Source organism: Rhinoraja longicauda, chromosome 15 (assembly GCF_053455715.1).
Source record: "Rhinoraja longicauda isolate Sanriku21f chromosome 15, sRhiLon1.1, whole genome shotgun sequence".
Lineage (NCBI taxonomy): Eukaryota > Metazoa > Chordata > Chondrichthyes > Rajiformes > Arhynchobatidae > Rhinoraja > Rhinoraja longicauda.
Window position 1 is genome coordinate 8,720,800 of NC_135967.1, and position 14,411 is coordinate 8,735,210.

The 14,411-nt window shown below is 42.7% G+C and overlaps 1 protein-coding gene across 1 annotated transcript; it reads left to right on the forward strand.

Annotated features, from left to right (window-relative positions):
- Positions 1–918: 918 nt before the first annotated feature.
- LOC144600515 (ankyrin repeat domain-containing protein 46) lies at positions 919–12,074 on the forward strand. Its single transcript, XM_078412173.1, has 4 exons — positions 919–1,292; positions 7,461–7,619; positions 10,867–10,926; positions 11,135–12,074. The coding sequence occupies exons 1-4, from the start codon at positions 982–984 to the stop codon at positions 11,349–11,351; spliced, it is 747 nt and encodes a 248-aa protein (XP_078268299.1). The 5' UTR covers positions 919–981; the 3' UTR covers positions 11,352–12,074.
- The last annotated feature ends 2,337 nt before the right edge of the window (positions 12,075–14,411 follow it).

The following is a 14,411-nucleotide window of genomic DNA, read 5'->3' on the forward strand; positions in this document are numbered from 1 at the left end:
CCCCAGCCAACAATGGGGCTTTAAGGACTCCACCCCTCCTGTGGTCTTCTGTTGCCAGCCCTGTTTTGTTCGGGTCTTCTCTATCTTTCAACTCCCCTTGGAAGAAGGGTCTCGACCCGAAACGTCACCCATTCCTTCTGTCCAGAGAGGCTGCCTGTCCCGCTGAGTTACTCCAGCTTCTTGTGCTTATCTTCTCTATCTTTCAGTCTGAAGAAGGGCTCTGACCCAAAACATCACCTATTCAGAGATGCTGCATGACCTGCTGAGTTACACCAGTATTTTGGGTATTGTTCCATGGTCTACGTTCTATGGATGCAGAAAATGCAGGAACTGCAGCACTTTGGGTCTTTTAAAAAAATAAACCAGCATCTGCAGTTTCTTGCTCCTACATCTGCAGTCCCTTAATTGTTGTTCCTACCTCTGCAGTTCCTTGTTTCTTGTTCCTTACATCTGCAGCTCCTTGCTACCACATCTGCAGCTCTTTGTTGCAACATCTGCAACTCCTTGCTGCCACATCTGCAGCTCTCTGTTGCTACAACTGCAGCTGCTTGTTGCAACATCTGCAGCTAGCTATTTGTTGCAACATCTGCAGCTCCTTGCTGCTACATCTGCAGCTCCTTACTGCAACATCTGCAGCTCCTTGTTGCTACATCTGCAGCTCCTTGTTGCTACATCTGCAGCTCCTTGCTGCTACATCTGCAGCTCTTTGTTGCTACATCTGCAGCTGCTTGCTGCAACATCTGCAGCTCTTTGTTGCTACTACAACTCCTTGTTGCTACATCTGCAGCTCTTTGTTGCTACATCTGCAGCTCCTTGCTGCTCCCTCTGCAGCTCCCAGCTGCTCCATGGCCAACTGCGGGGTCGCTGATGACTTTGTTTCCTTGCGCTTGCCGTAGTGTGCTGCGCCTGCGCGGTGTGGGCCTTAGCGTTGGCGCACTGCGCCTGTGCCGCCGCTGACAGGGAGCCGCCGCCGTCGCCGCCATGTCGTACGTGTTCATCAACGACTCCAGCCAGACCGGGGTGCCGCTGCTGCAGGCCTGCATGGACGGCGACATCACCTACGCCAAGCGGCTGCTGGAGTGCGGCTTCGACCCCAACATCCGCGACGCGCGGGGCCGTAGCGGCCTGCATGTGGCCGCCGCCCGCGGCAACGTCGACATCTGCCGTCTGCTGCACAAGTTCGGCGCCGACCTGCTCGCCACCGACTACCAGGGCAACACGGCGCTGCACCTCTGCGGCCACGTCGACTCCATACAGTTCCTCGTCTCCAACGGCCTCAAGATCGACATCTGGTGGGTCACTGGGAGGCCGTGCAGCCCCTTCCACCCGCTGCTAGCCCCTCGCTCGGCTTCATCGGGCATACAACACATCGAACAACAACATACAACGCATATTCCTACTGTGTAGGAACAAGGAACTGCAGGTGCTGCTTTACAAAAGACACACAGTGCTTGCTGGGTTAACTGGATGCTGCCCTGAGTTACTCCAGCACTTTGTGTATTTTGTAAACTAGCATCTGCAGCCAGTGCCTATGTTTCTACATAGAACGATACAGCACCTTAACGGACCCTTCAGCCCACAATGTCTGTGCCGAACATAATATCAAGACCATCTCTTAACTGCCTGCACATAATCCACAATCCCCCATGCCTTGCATATTCATGTTTTAGTTTAGAGATACAGCGCAAAATCAGGCCCTTCGGCCCAACGAGTCTGCGTCAACCAGCGACCCCCCATATACTAGGTAGACACAAAATGCTGGAGTAACTCAGAGGTTCAGGCAGCATCTCTGGAGAGAAGGAATGGGTGATGTTTCGGGTCGAGGCCCTGCTTCAGACCCTTCTGGACCTGAAACGTCACCCATTCCTTCTCTCCAGAGATGCTGCCTGACCCGCTGAGTTACTCCAGCATTCTGTGTCTACCTTCGATTTAAACTAGTATCTGCAGTTCTTTCTTACATCCCCATACACGAGCGCTATCCTACATACCAGGGACAATTTACAATTTTTACTGAAGCCAATTAACCTACAAACCTTTGGAGCGTGGGAGGAAACCGGGCAAAACCCATGGAGTCACGAGGAGAATTTACAAATTCTGTACAGACGGCATTCGTAGTCAGGATCGAACCCTCTGGTGCTGTAAGGCAGCAACTACTGCTGCAGTACCGTTCTACCCCCTATGTCATATGTTCTTGCCCCATGTGTCTATCTAAAAGCCGCTTAAACGCCATTATTGTATTGGCATCCACGACACCATCCCCACCCCTGGCAGTGTGTTCCAGGCACCCACCACATTTGTGTGTAAAAAAAAATCTTGCCCTGCACATCTTTAAATTTTGTCCCTTTCCCCTTAAAGCTGTGCCCTCTAGTATTTGATACTTCCATTCTGGAAAAGAAGGTTCTGACTGCCCTAAAAATGCCTCAGTTTTTATGTACTTCTATCGGGTCTCTCAACATCTGCCGTTACTGGAAAAACAATCCAAGTCAGTCCAATCTTTCCCTGTGGCTAATATCCCCCCCTAATCCAGGCATCATTCTGGTAAACCACCTCTGCACACGTAACCCTCAGCGTTCTTAGATGGAGGAGATGCTGGTTTATACCAAAGATAGACACAGAGTACTGGAGTAACTAAGTGGGTCAGGCAGCATCTCTGGAGAAAAAAGATGTGTGTCTTCAGAGATCTTTTCTCCAGAGATGCTGCCTGCCCCGCTGAGTTACTCCAGCATTTTGTGTTTATCTTCGGTACATATCAGCATCTGCAGTTTGTTTTCATCCTCAGTATGCTTATCTGTCTTAAGCCCTTCCCCATCAATTCCCACCACTCTTTGTGCAAGCTTGCTGTGCTGAAATTAGCTGGTATGTGTATTTTTGGCATGTGTACTGAGCTACAGTGAAAAGCTGTGTCTCTGTACATATGCACCTCTGAAGTTTACAATGGGTCTTTGGACTCAACGACCTTTTTGTGAAGAGAATACCACTATGTGTGCAACAATAAAAGTTTAATGACTTCACAGGACATAAGAAATAGAAGACATAAGAAATAGAAGACATAAGAAATAGAAGACATAAGAAATAGGCTGTTTGTACATGCTGTAATAATCACCTTTTTTTTTTAGCTCAATGTTACTCTCTTACAATGACCCCATATCCTAGATGACCCTAGAATGGAGACATGGAGGAATTTCTTTAGCCAGAGGGTGGTGAATCTGTGGAATACATTGCCATAGAAGGTGGTGGAGGCCAAGTCATTGGGTATTTTTAAAGCATTGATTAACAGGTTCTTGATTAGTAAGGGTGTCAAAGGTTCGGGGAGAAGGCAGGAGGGAAAGTTCAGAGGGAAAGATGGATCGGCTGTGATCGAATGGCAGAGCAAACCCGAAGGGCGAATGGCTTAATTCTGTTCCTATATCTTATGGTCTCTCAATTCCCTTCACTCCTACCATTTAAACTTTTAAAAGACTGATTCCTGCAAGTCTTTCCCTTAATTTGACATTAAAAACAAAAAGCTGGAATGAGATGAGAATGAGACTGAAGATATTAGAAATATTCAGCATTTGGGCAGCATTTGTGTGAGAGGAAAAATAACTAACTCCTCACTGTCTTCGAGACGATGCCTGGTGTTTGCTGGTGGGGCATTGGTCCAGGGTGAGGGTGACTATTTGTTTATCGGATAGCTGGCCTTTGGCATGAGATACAGGTTAGTTTGCCAACCCACATACAAATGGGGTCATTTACTTGGGCAATGAACCTAACAATCAGCACATCTTGGGATTGGAGGAGGAATTCCACTTGGTCACATGAAGAATATGCAAACTCCACATAGACAACATAGTAGTCAGGATCACAATTGAGTCACTGAATCTGAGAGGCAGCAGCACTAATTACTGTGCTGTTCACTGACCTTGAAACTAATCAAAAATAAAATCCAAGACCAGTCCCCATTTTTGAACATTTTTCCTTATTCTAGTATAACATTTTGTGAATATATTTATTTACTTTTTGGATATGGTCTCCCTTTCATCTTTTGAGCACTGTTTCCCTTTTGAGTCAGTGTAGTATCCTGTGTGATTGTGCGGTATTATTCCTCTTTCTTCTAGATTCTTGCAGACTTTGTCACCTTCAGTGAACCATTTTATTTTCGTCTCATTCCAGCTTTTTATAGTCATCAGTGAGCCTGCCCCCAACATTACGGTGGTTCCATTCCTGGAAAACAGGTTATGTCATGATTTTACGTAATACAAAGTGTGTCATCAGGAATCGCAGGGTGAAAGCAAAATTGTTTTGACATATCTACCTTTTTCCACACAAATTCGTGAGTGAATTTTATTCCATGTTTCAATTGTTTGGGTAGTGATTTCTGAATTATTTAAGGGCAAATTTCCGTAGCCTGAATGGCTATAATACGGTGATCACCTGTATCACTCGTGCTCCAGTGAGTTTATTTTCAGTTTCTCCACAGTGACATTGTGTGCTCAGAGTGCATTAGTGGCCCCTCTTTTCCCCTTGATGTCATTTTAAGTATTGAATTGAGATAACCTCTAGTCCAGTGCCTATTTTTTAAACGGGAAGCCCTAGATAATCCAGAACATATTCCAGCTAAAACATTAGCAAATATAGGGAATCGCAGTGGTGCTTTAACAATGTGAATGCCAGCTGTCTCAATCCTAGTGTTATTTGATTGCTTTCTCAAACTGAAAACGTATAACTCCCATATCTCGTGTGATTGTGAGCAGAATTTCAAACTTATCCAGCCTGACACCAAATGTTCCTCTCTCCATTCAGCACTTAATGTGATTTATACCCCGAGCTTTGGACAAACATTGGAAACCTGTCCATATATTTCTCTTGGTTTAATTTCTGGAGACATAAGGAACTGCAAATGCTGGAATCTTGAGCAAAACAAAGTGCCGGAGTAACTCAGCGTGTCAGGCAGCATCTTTGAAGGATATGGATAGGTACCGTTTCTGGTTAGGAATCTTCTTCAAACTTTTTACTTTCTGCAGAGTTTGTGTGGTGTTCCACAACTGACGCCTTATGTGGTTGTATTTAAGCATAGAGACCAATCACTTGGATCAAAGATAATCCACTAATCTAGGATAAAAATAAGCCTGCATACTGTATCTTCTCTATTTGAAATTGAAATGGGGACAACTTTTTATCCACAGAATGCACACACACTTCCTTGATATTCATGAAGGCTTCCTAGGCCCTTTTAACATTTGGTCATGAATCTTCCTTAGCCGATGTAATGGTGTGGAAATTCAGGTAAAGTCTTGGAGTGAATTAAGGATCAATAAATTGCACCTCATTTATGGGTTCTGATTTATAATTTAATGACTGTCCCTGAATATATTTGTTGAGCTTAATCTCTTTTTGCAGTATTTTTTTGCTCCCAATTCCCATATCTGCTGCCTTTTGTCTCCGTTTGTTTTCTCGCATTCATGTCCAATAGCTGACTTCCAGTTCAAGTTGTCTGACTTGACTATATCTTTACTCAATGTTTCGATCACAGACATAAATGATCTATATAGTTAAAATTCTAATGCATTGCTGTATGTAAACATATTGTTCCAATGGTATTCTATTGGCATGAAATGATTATTAACAACTGTTGCAGCTGCTTCACCTCCATGTAATTAGACTCAGTAGGCCTGTTGCTTATTACTGTGATTCCCTTGGAGAATGTAACATGGCATCTCTGATCTGACTGCAGTAAATAGTTCTGAATTGTGTTGTTAGACAAAGTTCAGATCCATTAGGGTTGTGGAGCAGTGTTGAAGATTAGTATCAGTGATGGATCAAGGATCCATCCTTCCAGTTTAGTTAAGTTTATTGGCACGTGTACCGGGATACAGTGTAAAGCTTTTGTTGTGTGCTAACCAGTCAGCAGAAAGACAATACATGATTACAATCGAGCCATTCACAGTTTGCAGATACACGATAAGTGGAATAACGTGATAATGTTTAGTGCAAGATAAAGCCAGTAAAGTCCGATCAAAGACAGTCCGAGGGTCTCCAATGAGGTAGATAATAGTTCAGGACTGATCTCTAGTTGTGGTAGGATGGTTCAATTATGGGAGAGGGGAAAAGATGGAGTGGCCAGGGTGCGACTCGTCCTTGATCATGCTGATAGCCTTGCTGAGGCAGCATGAGGTATAAATGGAGTCAATGGAAGGGAGGTTAGTTTGTGTGATGGTCTGGGCTGCATCCACAATCCTCTGCAATTTTTTGCGGTCTTGGATGGAGCTGTTCCCAAACCATGCTGTAATGCATCCTGATAAAATGCTTTCTATGGCGCATCTAGAAGTTGGTAAGTGTTGGAGACATGCTGAACTTCGTAAGCCTTCAAAGGAAGTCCAGGAAGTAGAGGCGTGTGGTTCATAGTAAATCAAGTCAAAATGTATACATTTTTTAAAAACGTTGGAATTCACCAACTCAGCATCTGAGAATATTGATGTTTTGGGTCAGAGCTCAAACAGATTGGGCAAATTGAGTTTGGTTTCTGTCGTCTTCCAGCTGAGAGTTTGACTGCTGCAGTGCCATCTGTACCGTAAACAGTTGCAATGTTGAATAGAGTTAGGAATTCAGTGGCTATGAAGCATTCCACGTTGACTTGTGTTTGTACTGTATCGTTTAACAGAAACATTTGGTTAATATTTAGTTCTCTATCAACTTCTTTGCTCATTTACGAATTTTTGTACAGACTCACAATCCTTAGTGCAAATTGTATTTGAATGGCAGTGATAGTGAAATAGAAAGCAAAGCTTTGAGGCACACTCCTGCCATTTTGTCATCCAGCGCCTGCAAATAATATTTTTTTAAATCATGCCAACTATTTAAATTCTTGTGGCTGATATTTCGGTAATATTTCAACCTGAAAAGGTTAGTTTTTTTTAAGTTTAGAAATACAGCACGGAAACAGGCCCTTCAGGCCCACCGAATCCGCACCGACATCCCCGCACACTAACACTATCCTACACACACTAGGGACAATTTACAATTTCACCAAGCCAATTACCCTCCCTACAAACGTGTACGTCTTGGAGTGTGGAAGGAAACTGGAGCACCCGGAGGTAACCCACACAGGTCACGGGAGAACGAGTACAGACTCCATACAGACAATACTTGTAGTCAGGATCAAATCTGGGTCTCTGATGCTGTAAGGCAGAATCTCTAGCACTGCACTGCCATCTTGCCTAAGTATTTATATGTTTGTAATATGCTCATGGAGAAATGGCGAAATAGAGTACAATATAAGAGTCCACAATTTAGTTTAGTTTTCCTATTTGATGCTTAGGATTAAGCCAACATGTTTTTGTTTTGTATAAAAATATACATTTAACTAAGAAATGACAGTTAACAATTGACAGACTTTTGGTTTCCATAGTACATTTTGGAAATAACTGAGTTTGCTTTATTGCATGAGTACAAATCATTTATTTCATTTTATGGCAACTCAGCAACCATCATGGTTCCACACCGCTTGTATTGGCAAAGCGTAGAGGAGTAAACAAAGATGCAATCAAGTTACTGGAGTCGCTGGAGGAGCAGGAGGTGAAAGGATTCAACCGTGGAGCTCATTCTAAGCTAGAAATTATGCAGACTGCAGAAAACGAGAGGTAAACATTAAGAGGTTAAAAACCTGGGTTTGTGGATATTTTATGGTGCTTTGTTATTAGATATTTTTGTTAAACTGTTGAGAACATAAACTTTTGCAAGATTAGCCTTTGATATTAGCAACACTTTTAAGGACCTTTTTCTGTTCATTGTTTTAGCAGCTTGAGTTAAATATCATGCAAGTGCATAAATTTATGTTGCAAACCCCACCATTGCTTTTGTCCCACTATAAGTTATCCCGCTCCACTGGTTATCCCTGGCCCTCTTGCAGGTCTTGATCAAAACAGCTTTTTAGTTGGGTGCTAGCAAAAGGCCTGACCCTTACACTCTGAGTCCCCGATTCCCACTTCTCGTCAAATAAGACAGCTCCTTGACTCTTGCCCAACTGAGATCATGAATCACATGCATTGATTATTCCACTGATTATGGGCCGGTATGTCTTGGTTCCCTGTTTCTTTTATCTATATTATAATTTTGAGAATTTGTACACTAGTTCAAAAATACAGGAAAGAAGGACCTTTCAGTTAAAATTTGTAAATTAATCATCAGTAGATGATTTAATTGATTACAACAGTGAATTACTCTGAGGCATGCATAATCGAAAAGCCCAGGTGTAGTGTTGATTAATCAGAGGTGTTATGCATTTTGTAATGGATTAATGGAACATAGAAAGGAATGAATTATGCTTTTAATGAGAAATTTAATGTTTTATGACAGAAAGAAGGAGCGAGGATACATAAAGAAAAAAGAATAAGGGTTAATCTTTGACTTGGAACCAGTTAACGTAGGGGAGAAGTTTAGAAAAAGATGGTGATCATATGGAAAACACCACACAAAAACCATTTGATGCTATTTCAGTTTGTTTGTATTTGCTCTCCAAGGGTAATGAGGGATATGTTTTTGCTCCAATTGATTGTACCTTTATAACGCAGAACAGAACGGTACAGGACAGGAACAGGCCTTTTAGGCCATGATGTGTGTGTCGAACATAATGCCAAATTAAGCTCATCTTTGCCTGTACATGATCCATATCCCTCCATTCCCTGCATTCATATGCCTAAAAACCTCTTAAATGCTGCTATCATATCTGCTTTCATAACTAACTCTGGCAGCGTATTTCAGGCACATACCACTCTCTGTTAAAAAATAAATTCTGCCCCGTGCATCCCCTTTAAACTTTCCCTCTATGACCTTAAAGCTATGCCCTCTAGTATTTGATATATCCACACTGGGGAAAAAAATTCAGACTGTGTATGCCTCTCAATTTTACACACTTCTATCAGGTCTCCCCTCAGCCTCCAATGCTCCAGACAAAACAATCCATGTTTGTCCAACCTCTACTTATAGCTGATACCGTCTAATCCAGGTAGCATCCTGGAAAACATATTTTGCACCTTCTCTCACCCTCCACATCCTTCCTTTAAATGGACGACCAGAACTGCACACAGTGTTCCAAATGCAGCCTAAACAAAGTTTTATGAAGCTGGAAAATTACTTCCCGACTCATGTACTCAATGCCCCAAACGATGAAAGCAAGCCATGAGGGACCTTGTCAACTACCTTACTAAAGTCCATGTAGACAACATCCGCTACCCTACCCTCATCAATTGCTTGTCACCTTCTCAAAAAAACTCGATCAAGTTTGTGAGACATGACCTTTCTCCGACAAAGCAAAAGTTTACTGTACCTAATTAGCCCATACTCTTCCAAATGCGAGTAATTCCTCACCCTTTCAATCTTCTCGAATGGCTTCCCTACCACTGATGTGAGGCTCACTGGCCCATAATTCCTGTATTATCCCGAGTTCCATTCTTTAAAAAAGGCACATTGGCTACTTCAGGGCCTCGTATTTGATCATAGAGAATACAAAGGCCAACATTATAGATGAGGCTCTCACTAGGGTCTCTTCTACATCCCGTAGCTCCGCTCTTGCTCCCCCTCCCCCCACTCGCAACAAGGACAGAATCCCTCTCGTTCTCACCTTCCACCCCACCAGCCAGCGGATCCAACATGTCATCCACCTACATTTCCGTCACCTACAACGGGACCCCACCACTGGCCATATCTTCCCATCCCCTAACCTCTCTGCGTTCCGCAGAGACCGTTCCCTCCGTAACTCCCTGGTCCACTCGTCCCTTCCTACCCAAACCACCCCAACCCCGGGCACTTTCCCCTGCAACCGCACGAGATGCAACAACTGTCCCTTTACCTCCCCCCTCAACTCCATCCAAGGACCCAAACAGTCTTTCCAGGTGAGACAAAGGTTCACCTGCACCTCCTCCAACCTCATCTATTGCATCCGCTGCTCTAGATGCCAACTTATTTACACCGGCGAAACCAAGCGCAGGCTCGGCGATCGCTTCGCTGAACACCTGCGCTCGGTCCGCATTAACCAAACTGATCTCCCGGTGGCCGAGCACTTCAACTCCCCCTCCCATTCCCAGTCTGACCTTTCTGTCATGGGCCTCCTCCAGTGCCATAGTGAGGCCCACCGGAAATTGGAGGAACAGCACCTCATATTTCGCCTGGGCAGTTTGCAGCCCAGTGGTATGAACATCGACTTCTCCAACTTTAGATAGTTCCTCTGTCCCTCCCTTCCCCTCCTCCTTCCCAGATCTCCCTCTATCTTCCTGTCTCCACCTATATCCTTCCTTTGTCCCGCCCCCCTGACATCAGTCTGAAGAAGGGTCTCGACCCGAAACGTCACCCATTCCTTCTCTCCCGAGATGCTGCCTGACCTGCTGAGTTACTCCAGCATTTTGTGAGTAAATCGATTTGTACCAGCATCTGGTTATTTTCTTATACTTATGTGACTTTACAAGTTAAGTTTCTGAAATTGTTTTTAGAAATAGAGGGAATCTTTAAGGAAATTGAACTTAAATATGCTTATCTGTGTGATTTTGCCCTCAGAAGGATGTTTGATACTATCTGTGTTTATATTAGTTGTCGAGAGTGAATGCAGTGTTTTCATATGTCGCAATTGTTCTGATATTCTTTCCTGATTCTCATTCCTCACAATGGAAACAAGCATTCTTTTAACAAAAAACACACAGTTTGCCCACCAATAATCAAGTTGCCTTTATCTGCCTATGCTTGGCTTTATAACATCTGGTATGCTGGTCGTTTATCCTCCGTACTAAGATGTCCCTGATCTCAGTTGCACATTGTAGGAATATACTGAGTTAAGGATTAATGCCTCCCCACCAGGAGGGGGGAGCTTTTCCCTAATTACTCTCTTGCCTCTTCTAGCGAGCAGGAGGCTCAGAACATCATCCTCAGAGGTTGGGAAACAGAACATCAGCCCCTCAGGTAAAGTTGGTGTGTGGTTTGCCAAAAAACGAATTTCAACCTTTCTACAAAACAACAGCTCTTGCGTTTCTCAGTTGATTTAAAATAAATAAATAAATACGGTTTATTGAATCCTAAATGTAATTGCTTCATGACGATTCAACTGACGGTTTAAAACTGACCTGTAAGTGAGCAGATTTTGATATTGTATTCAACCTTTATTTTTAAGCGCTTTGGAGAGCCACTCACTGCTGAGTCCAAATCTGCAGAATACAGAAGGTGTTCTTTCCAGCTTCCGATCCACGTGGCAAGAGTTTGTGGATGATTTGGGCTTCTGGCGGGTCCTACTGCTCATTATTGTTATTGCACTGCTGTCTCTTGGCATTGCCTACTACGTCAGTGGAGTCCTGCCCTTTGTGGAAAACCAGCCTGAACTGGTGCATTAAGCTCTATAAACAGCATCCAGCATAACGGAGTTAGATACTGATTCATGCTGTCTGTGGCAGCATGTTGGAATGGGAGCAAACTGGTCTGCATATGATTCTTGCCATTCCAGTTACTAAACATTCTGCAACCAAGGTTCAGTAATTGCAGCCTTGGCATCAATTTTCTATCTAGATGCTCTCACTTTGATTCCAGCCTTTAACACAAATTTAGTTTTGAGCATTGTAACACTAGCAAAGCTTTGTTGACCACTTCTGGTCTTTATCCATTTGAGCCCTTATGTAAAATGTAATCTGAAGGTAGTACTTCAAACTGATGTGTTCAAGTTGCAAAATACATATCTTCACCTTTTGGGCCTTTTGTAGAATAGAGGTGAAAATATCCATTGAAACATACTTTTTTGTTTCCTAGGTTATGTCTTAAGGAAATGTGGCAAAACTTATTCCTATGTGTCCAAAATGAAGAATGTAGAAATAATGGCTTCATGTTATACGATTAACATAATTAAGAAGTCCAGATTTCAGTAGAATGCTGATTTTAATAATCATTGCGATATTTAAAAGTAGTTAGTCCATAGAATTAATAGCCTGATGTACCTACTTGTCTTGCAATGGTAGCTGTCTAAGTGTAAAGATAGAACAAAAATCTGCACTTTTAAACTGTAGCAATGTAAATTTTAATTGTATTAACGATTACTCCATGTATTGCAATAAATTGAAGTACCTGAACAATATGTGTTTGTGTTATTTGAAGCAGTAGGTAAATTATGCATCATCCACATTGCGGTTAATACCCTTGAAATAGTTAAATTAAAATATACACAATTGTAAGTTCATGAAAATTCTGTGCCCCCCAGTAATTTGCTTTAGAGATTTGCTGATTGTAACTATTGTTACCAGAGGGCAGTTTATCGATGCTTTATCATCATCTCATATTATGGCTTAATGACGTGGTTCTTTCTATGCCTGCTGCGGAGTGCTATATTGAAACCTTTAATAATGTGTATTTGTAGTCATGTACAGGATGGAGCATTGCTATTGATGCTCTTCTATTTCAAAAATCCTTCTCCAACAAAATGACTGACCCATCTAGAAAATGAGCTGAACAGCAGGAGCCAAGGAGAGAAATTGAACAACTTCACTAATTCACAGTATGTGGCTAGCTATTTTGCGATTTATATTTACCTGTGTTAGAATGTCATGAGTCAAAGTTTTTTAATGACACAAAGCTGACGGTACTGTAAGCAGTGCAGATGGAAGCATTAGGTTACAAGGACATTTACAGGTTAAGCAAATATGAGATTCACTTTGAACTTGGAAAGTAATAGTCCCATCCTTTTTAAATGGTTAAAAGCTAGAACCAGTGGAGGTCGATGGGGATGAGAAACCACATGCATCAATAAGTAAAATCTCATGGTGTGGTTCAGAAAATAATAATGTAATCAAACGCTGGTATTCATAGATCAAGCTGCATTTATACAAAACCCTGTCTAGACTCCACCTGCAGTGCTCCAAGCATTGCTGGAGATTATAGCTGAAGAAGGATACAGTTGTTTTGGAAGGAATGCAATACAGATTAAGTTTCGATTTTTGTTTTAAGGTACGAGTAGAAATTAGATTTATTTTCCCTGTAATTTAGAAGTTTAACATATGATTAATGTTTGTATGTTAAGAGAAACTGATGGGATACAACTCCACTAATTGGGAATCTACTGCTTCAAAGTATAAACTTTTTCAAAGGATTTTCAGAAGAGAAGGTAGTAAGCTCTCCCCCATGCAGAGACTGTAATAGATTTGGAATTATTCCAGTCAGCAATTGGTGCGTCAATGTTTAATTCTGAAACTGCTGGATACAAAAGAATGAATGTACTTTGAAGTTGGGTCATATCAGCTGTAATTGGGTAAAGGATTGAGTAGCTAACTAGCAACTCCTGCTCCAATGCTGGTGCAAGGAATTACAGATGCTGGAATCTTGAGCAAAACAAGAAGTGCTGGAATTACTCAGTGGATCAGGCAGGATCCGTGGAGAGAATAAACAGTCATTCTTGAAACCGAAAAAATACATAAAATATTGTGACTTTAGTACAGTAAACCTTTTGATATAACCATAGGAGGGGGAACGGTGTCCATTATTGTCAATTGTCTGCTATAACCGAAGGGATTATCACTGCATAAGTAGTAGAAACAGATCACTGCAATTACGGGTTAATATACAAAAGGACACAAAGTATCGGAGTAACTCAGCAGATCAATTAGTATCTCTAGAAAACATGGATAGGTGACATTTGGGTTTCCTCATACTCTCCGTCTGGAAATGGAATCCAGTGAGTTGATGGCCCTGGCCTGCCGGCGGCTGGGGGAGAGGTGAGGATTGGCGGTCATTGGTCGCGGACAGCTGGAGTGCAGGTAAGGATCGATGGTGGTGGTGGTGGCAGCGGCAGGCGCGTCCTGGAAGTGGTCGAGGAAGCTGTGTGGGTCGGTGGTGGCGGGAGTAGGTCTGGCCTGGAAACGGCCGGGGAGGCGATATGATCCGGGGGTGGCTTTGGCAGAGCGGTCTGGAGGTGAAGGTCGGTAGGACCATCTACTATGCCCAACATCTTTTACAAAGAGGTATATAATAACGAGGATTATAGATGCAACTTATAAACACACTTTTTTCAGTTTCTTCTTTGTTCCCACTCTCCCCCTGCATGTTTTTTTCTCTCGGGTCTTTCATTGGCGTTTGTAACATGGAGAGGGTAGTGAGAGAAATAAACCAATAATGCACCATTTCCCACCTCACACTTCCACGCCTATCATCCCCACATGAGTACTTGCTTAGATACATACAAGGCAGTAAGGAGGAAATAAAGTTTGCTGTAACAATGTAAATTCAACAGCTGCAATCCCCAGTGTATTTCATTGGGGGAGGTAGAGGGTTAGGAATTGGACAGGAGGCAGGTGGTACCAGACAAAGCTAATTCAAACTGACTTTTGTATATGACATTTTAATGTAATTAGGGCCTCAATTTTCTGAGAGAGGACACTGATATCTGAACACTTATCCGTACAGTGAATTTGAAA

Coding starts and splice junctions, on each gene's coding strand:
- LOC144600515 (XM_078412173.1), top strand. CDS start 982: ATGTCGTACGTGTTCATCAACGACTCCAGCCAGACCGGGGTGCCGCTG. Junction 1,293..7,460: donor GGCCTCAAGATCGACATCTG/GTGGGTCACTGG, acceptor ATGGCAACTCAG/CAACCATCATGGTTCCACAC. Junction 7,620..10,866: donor CAGACTGCAGAAAACGAGAG/GTAAACATTAAG, acceptor TGCCTCTTCTAG/CGAGCAGGAGGCTCAGAACA.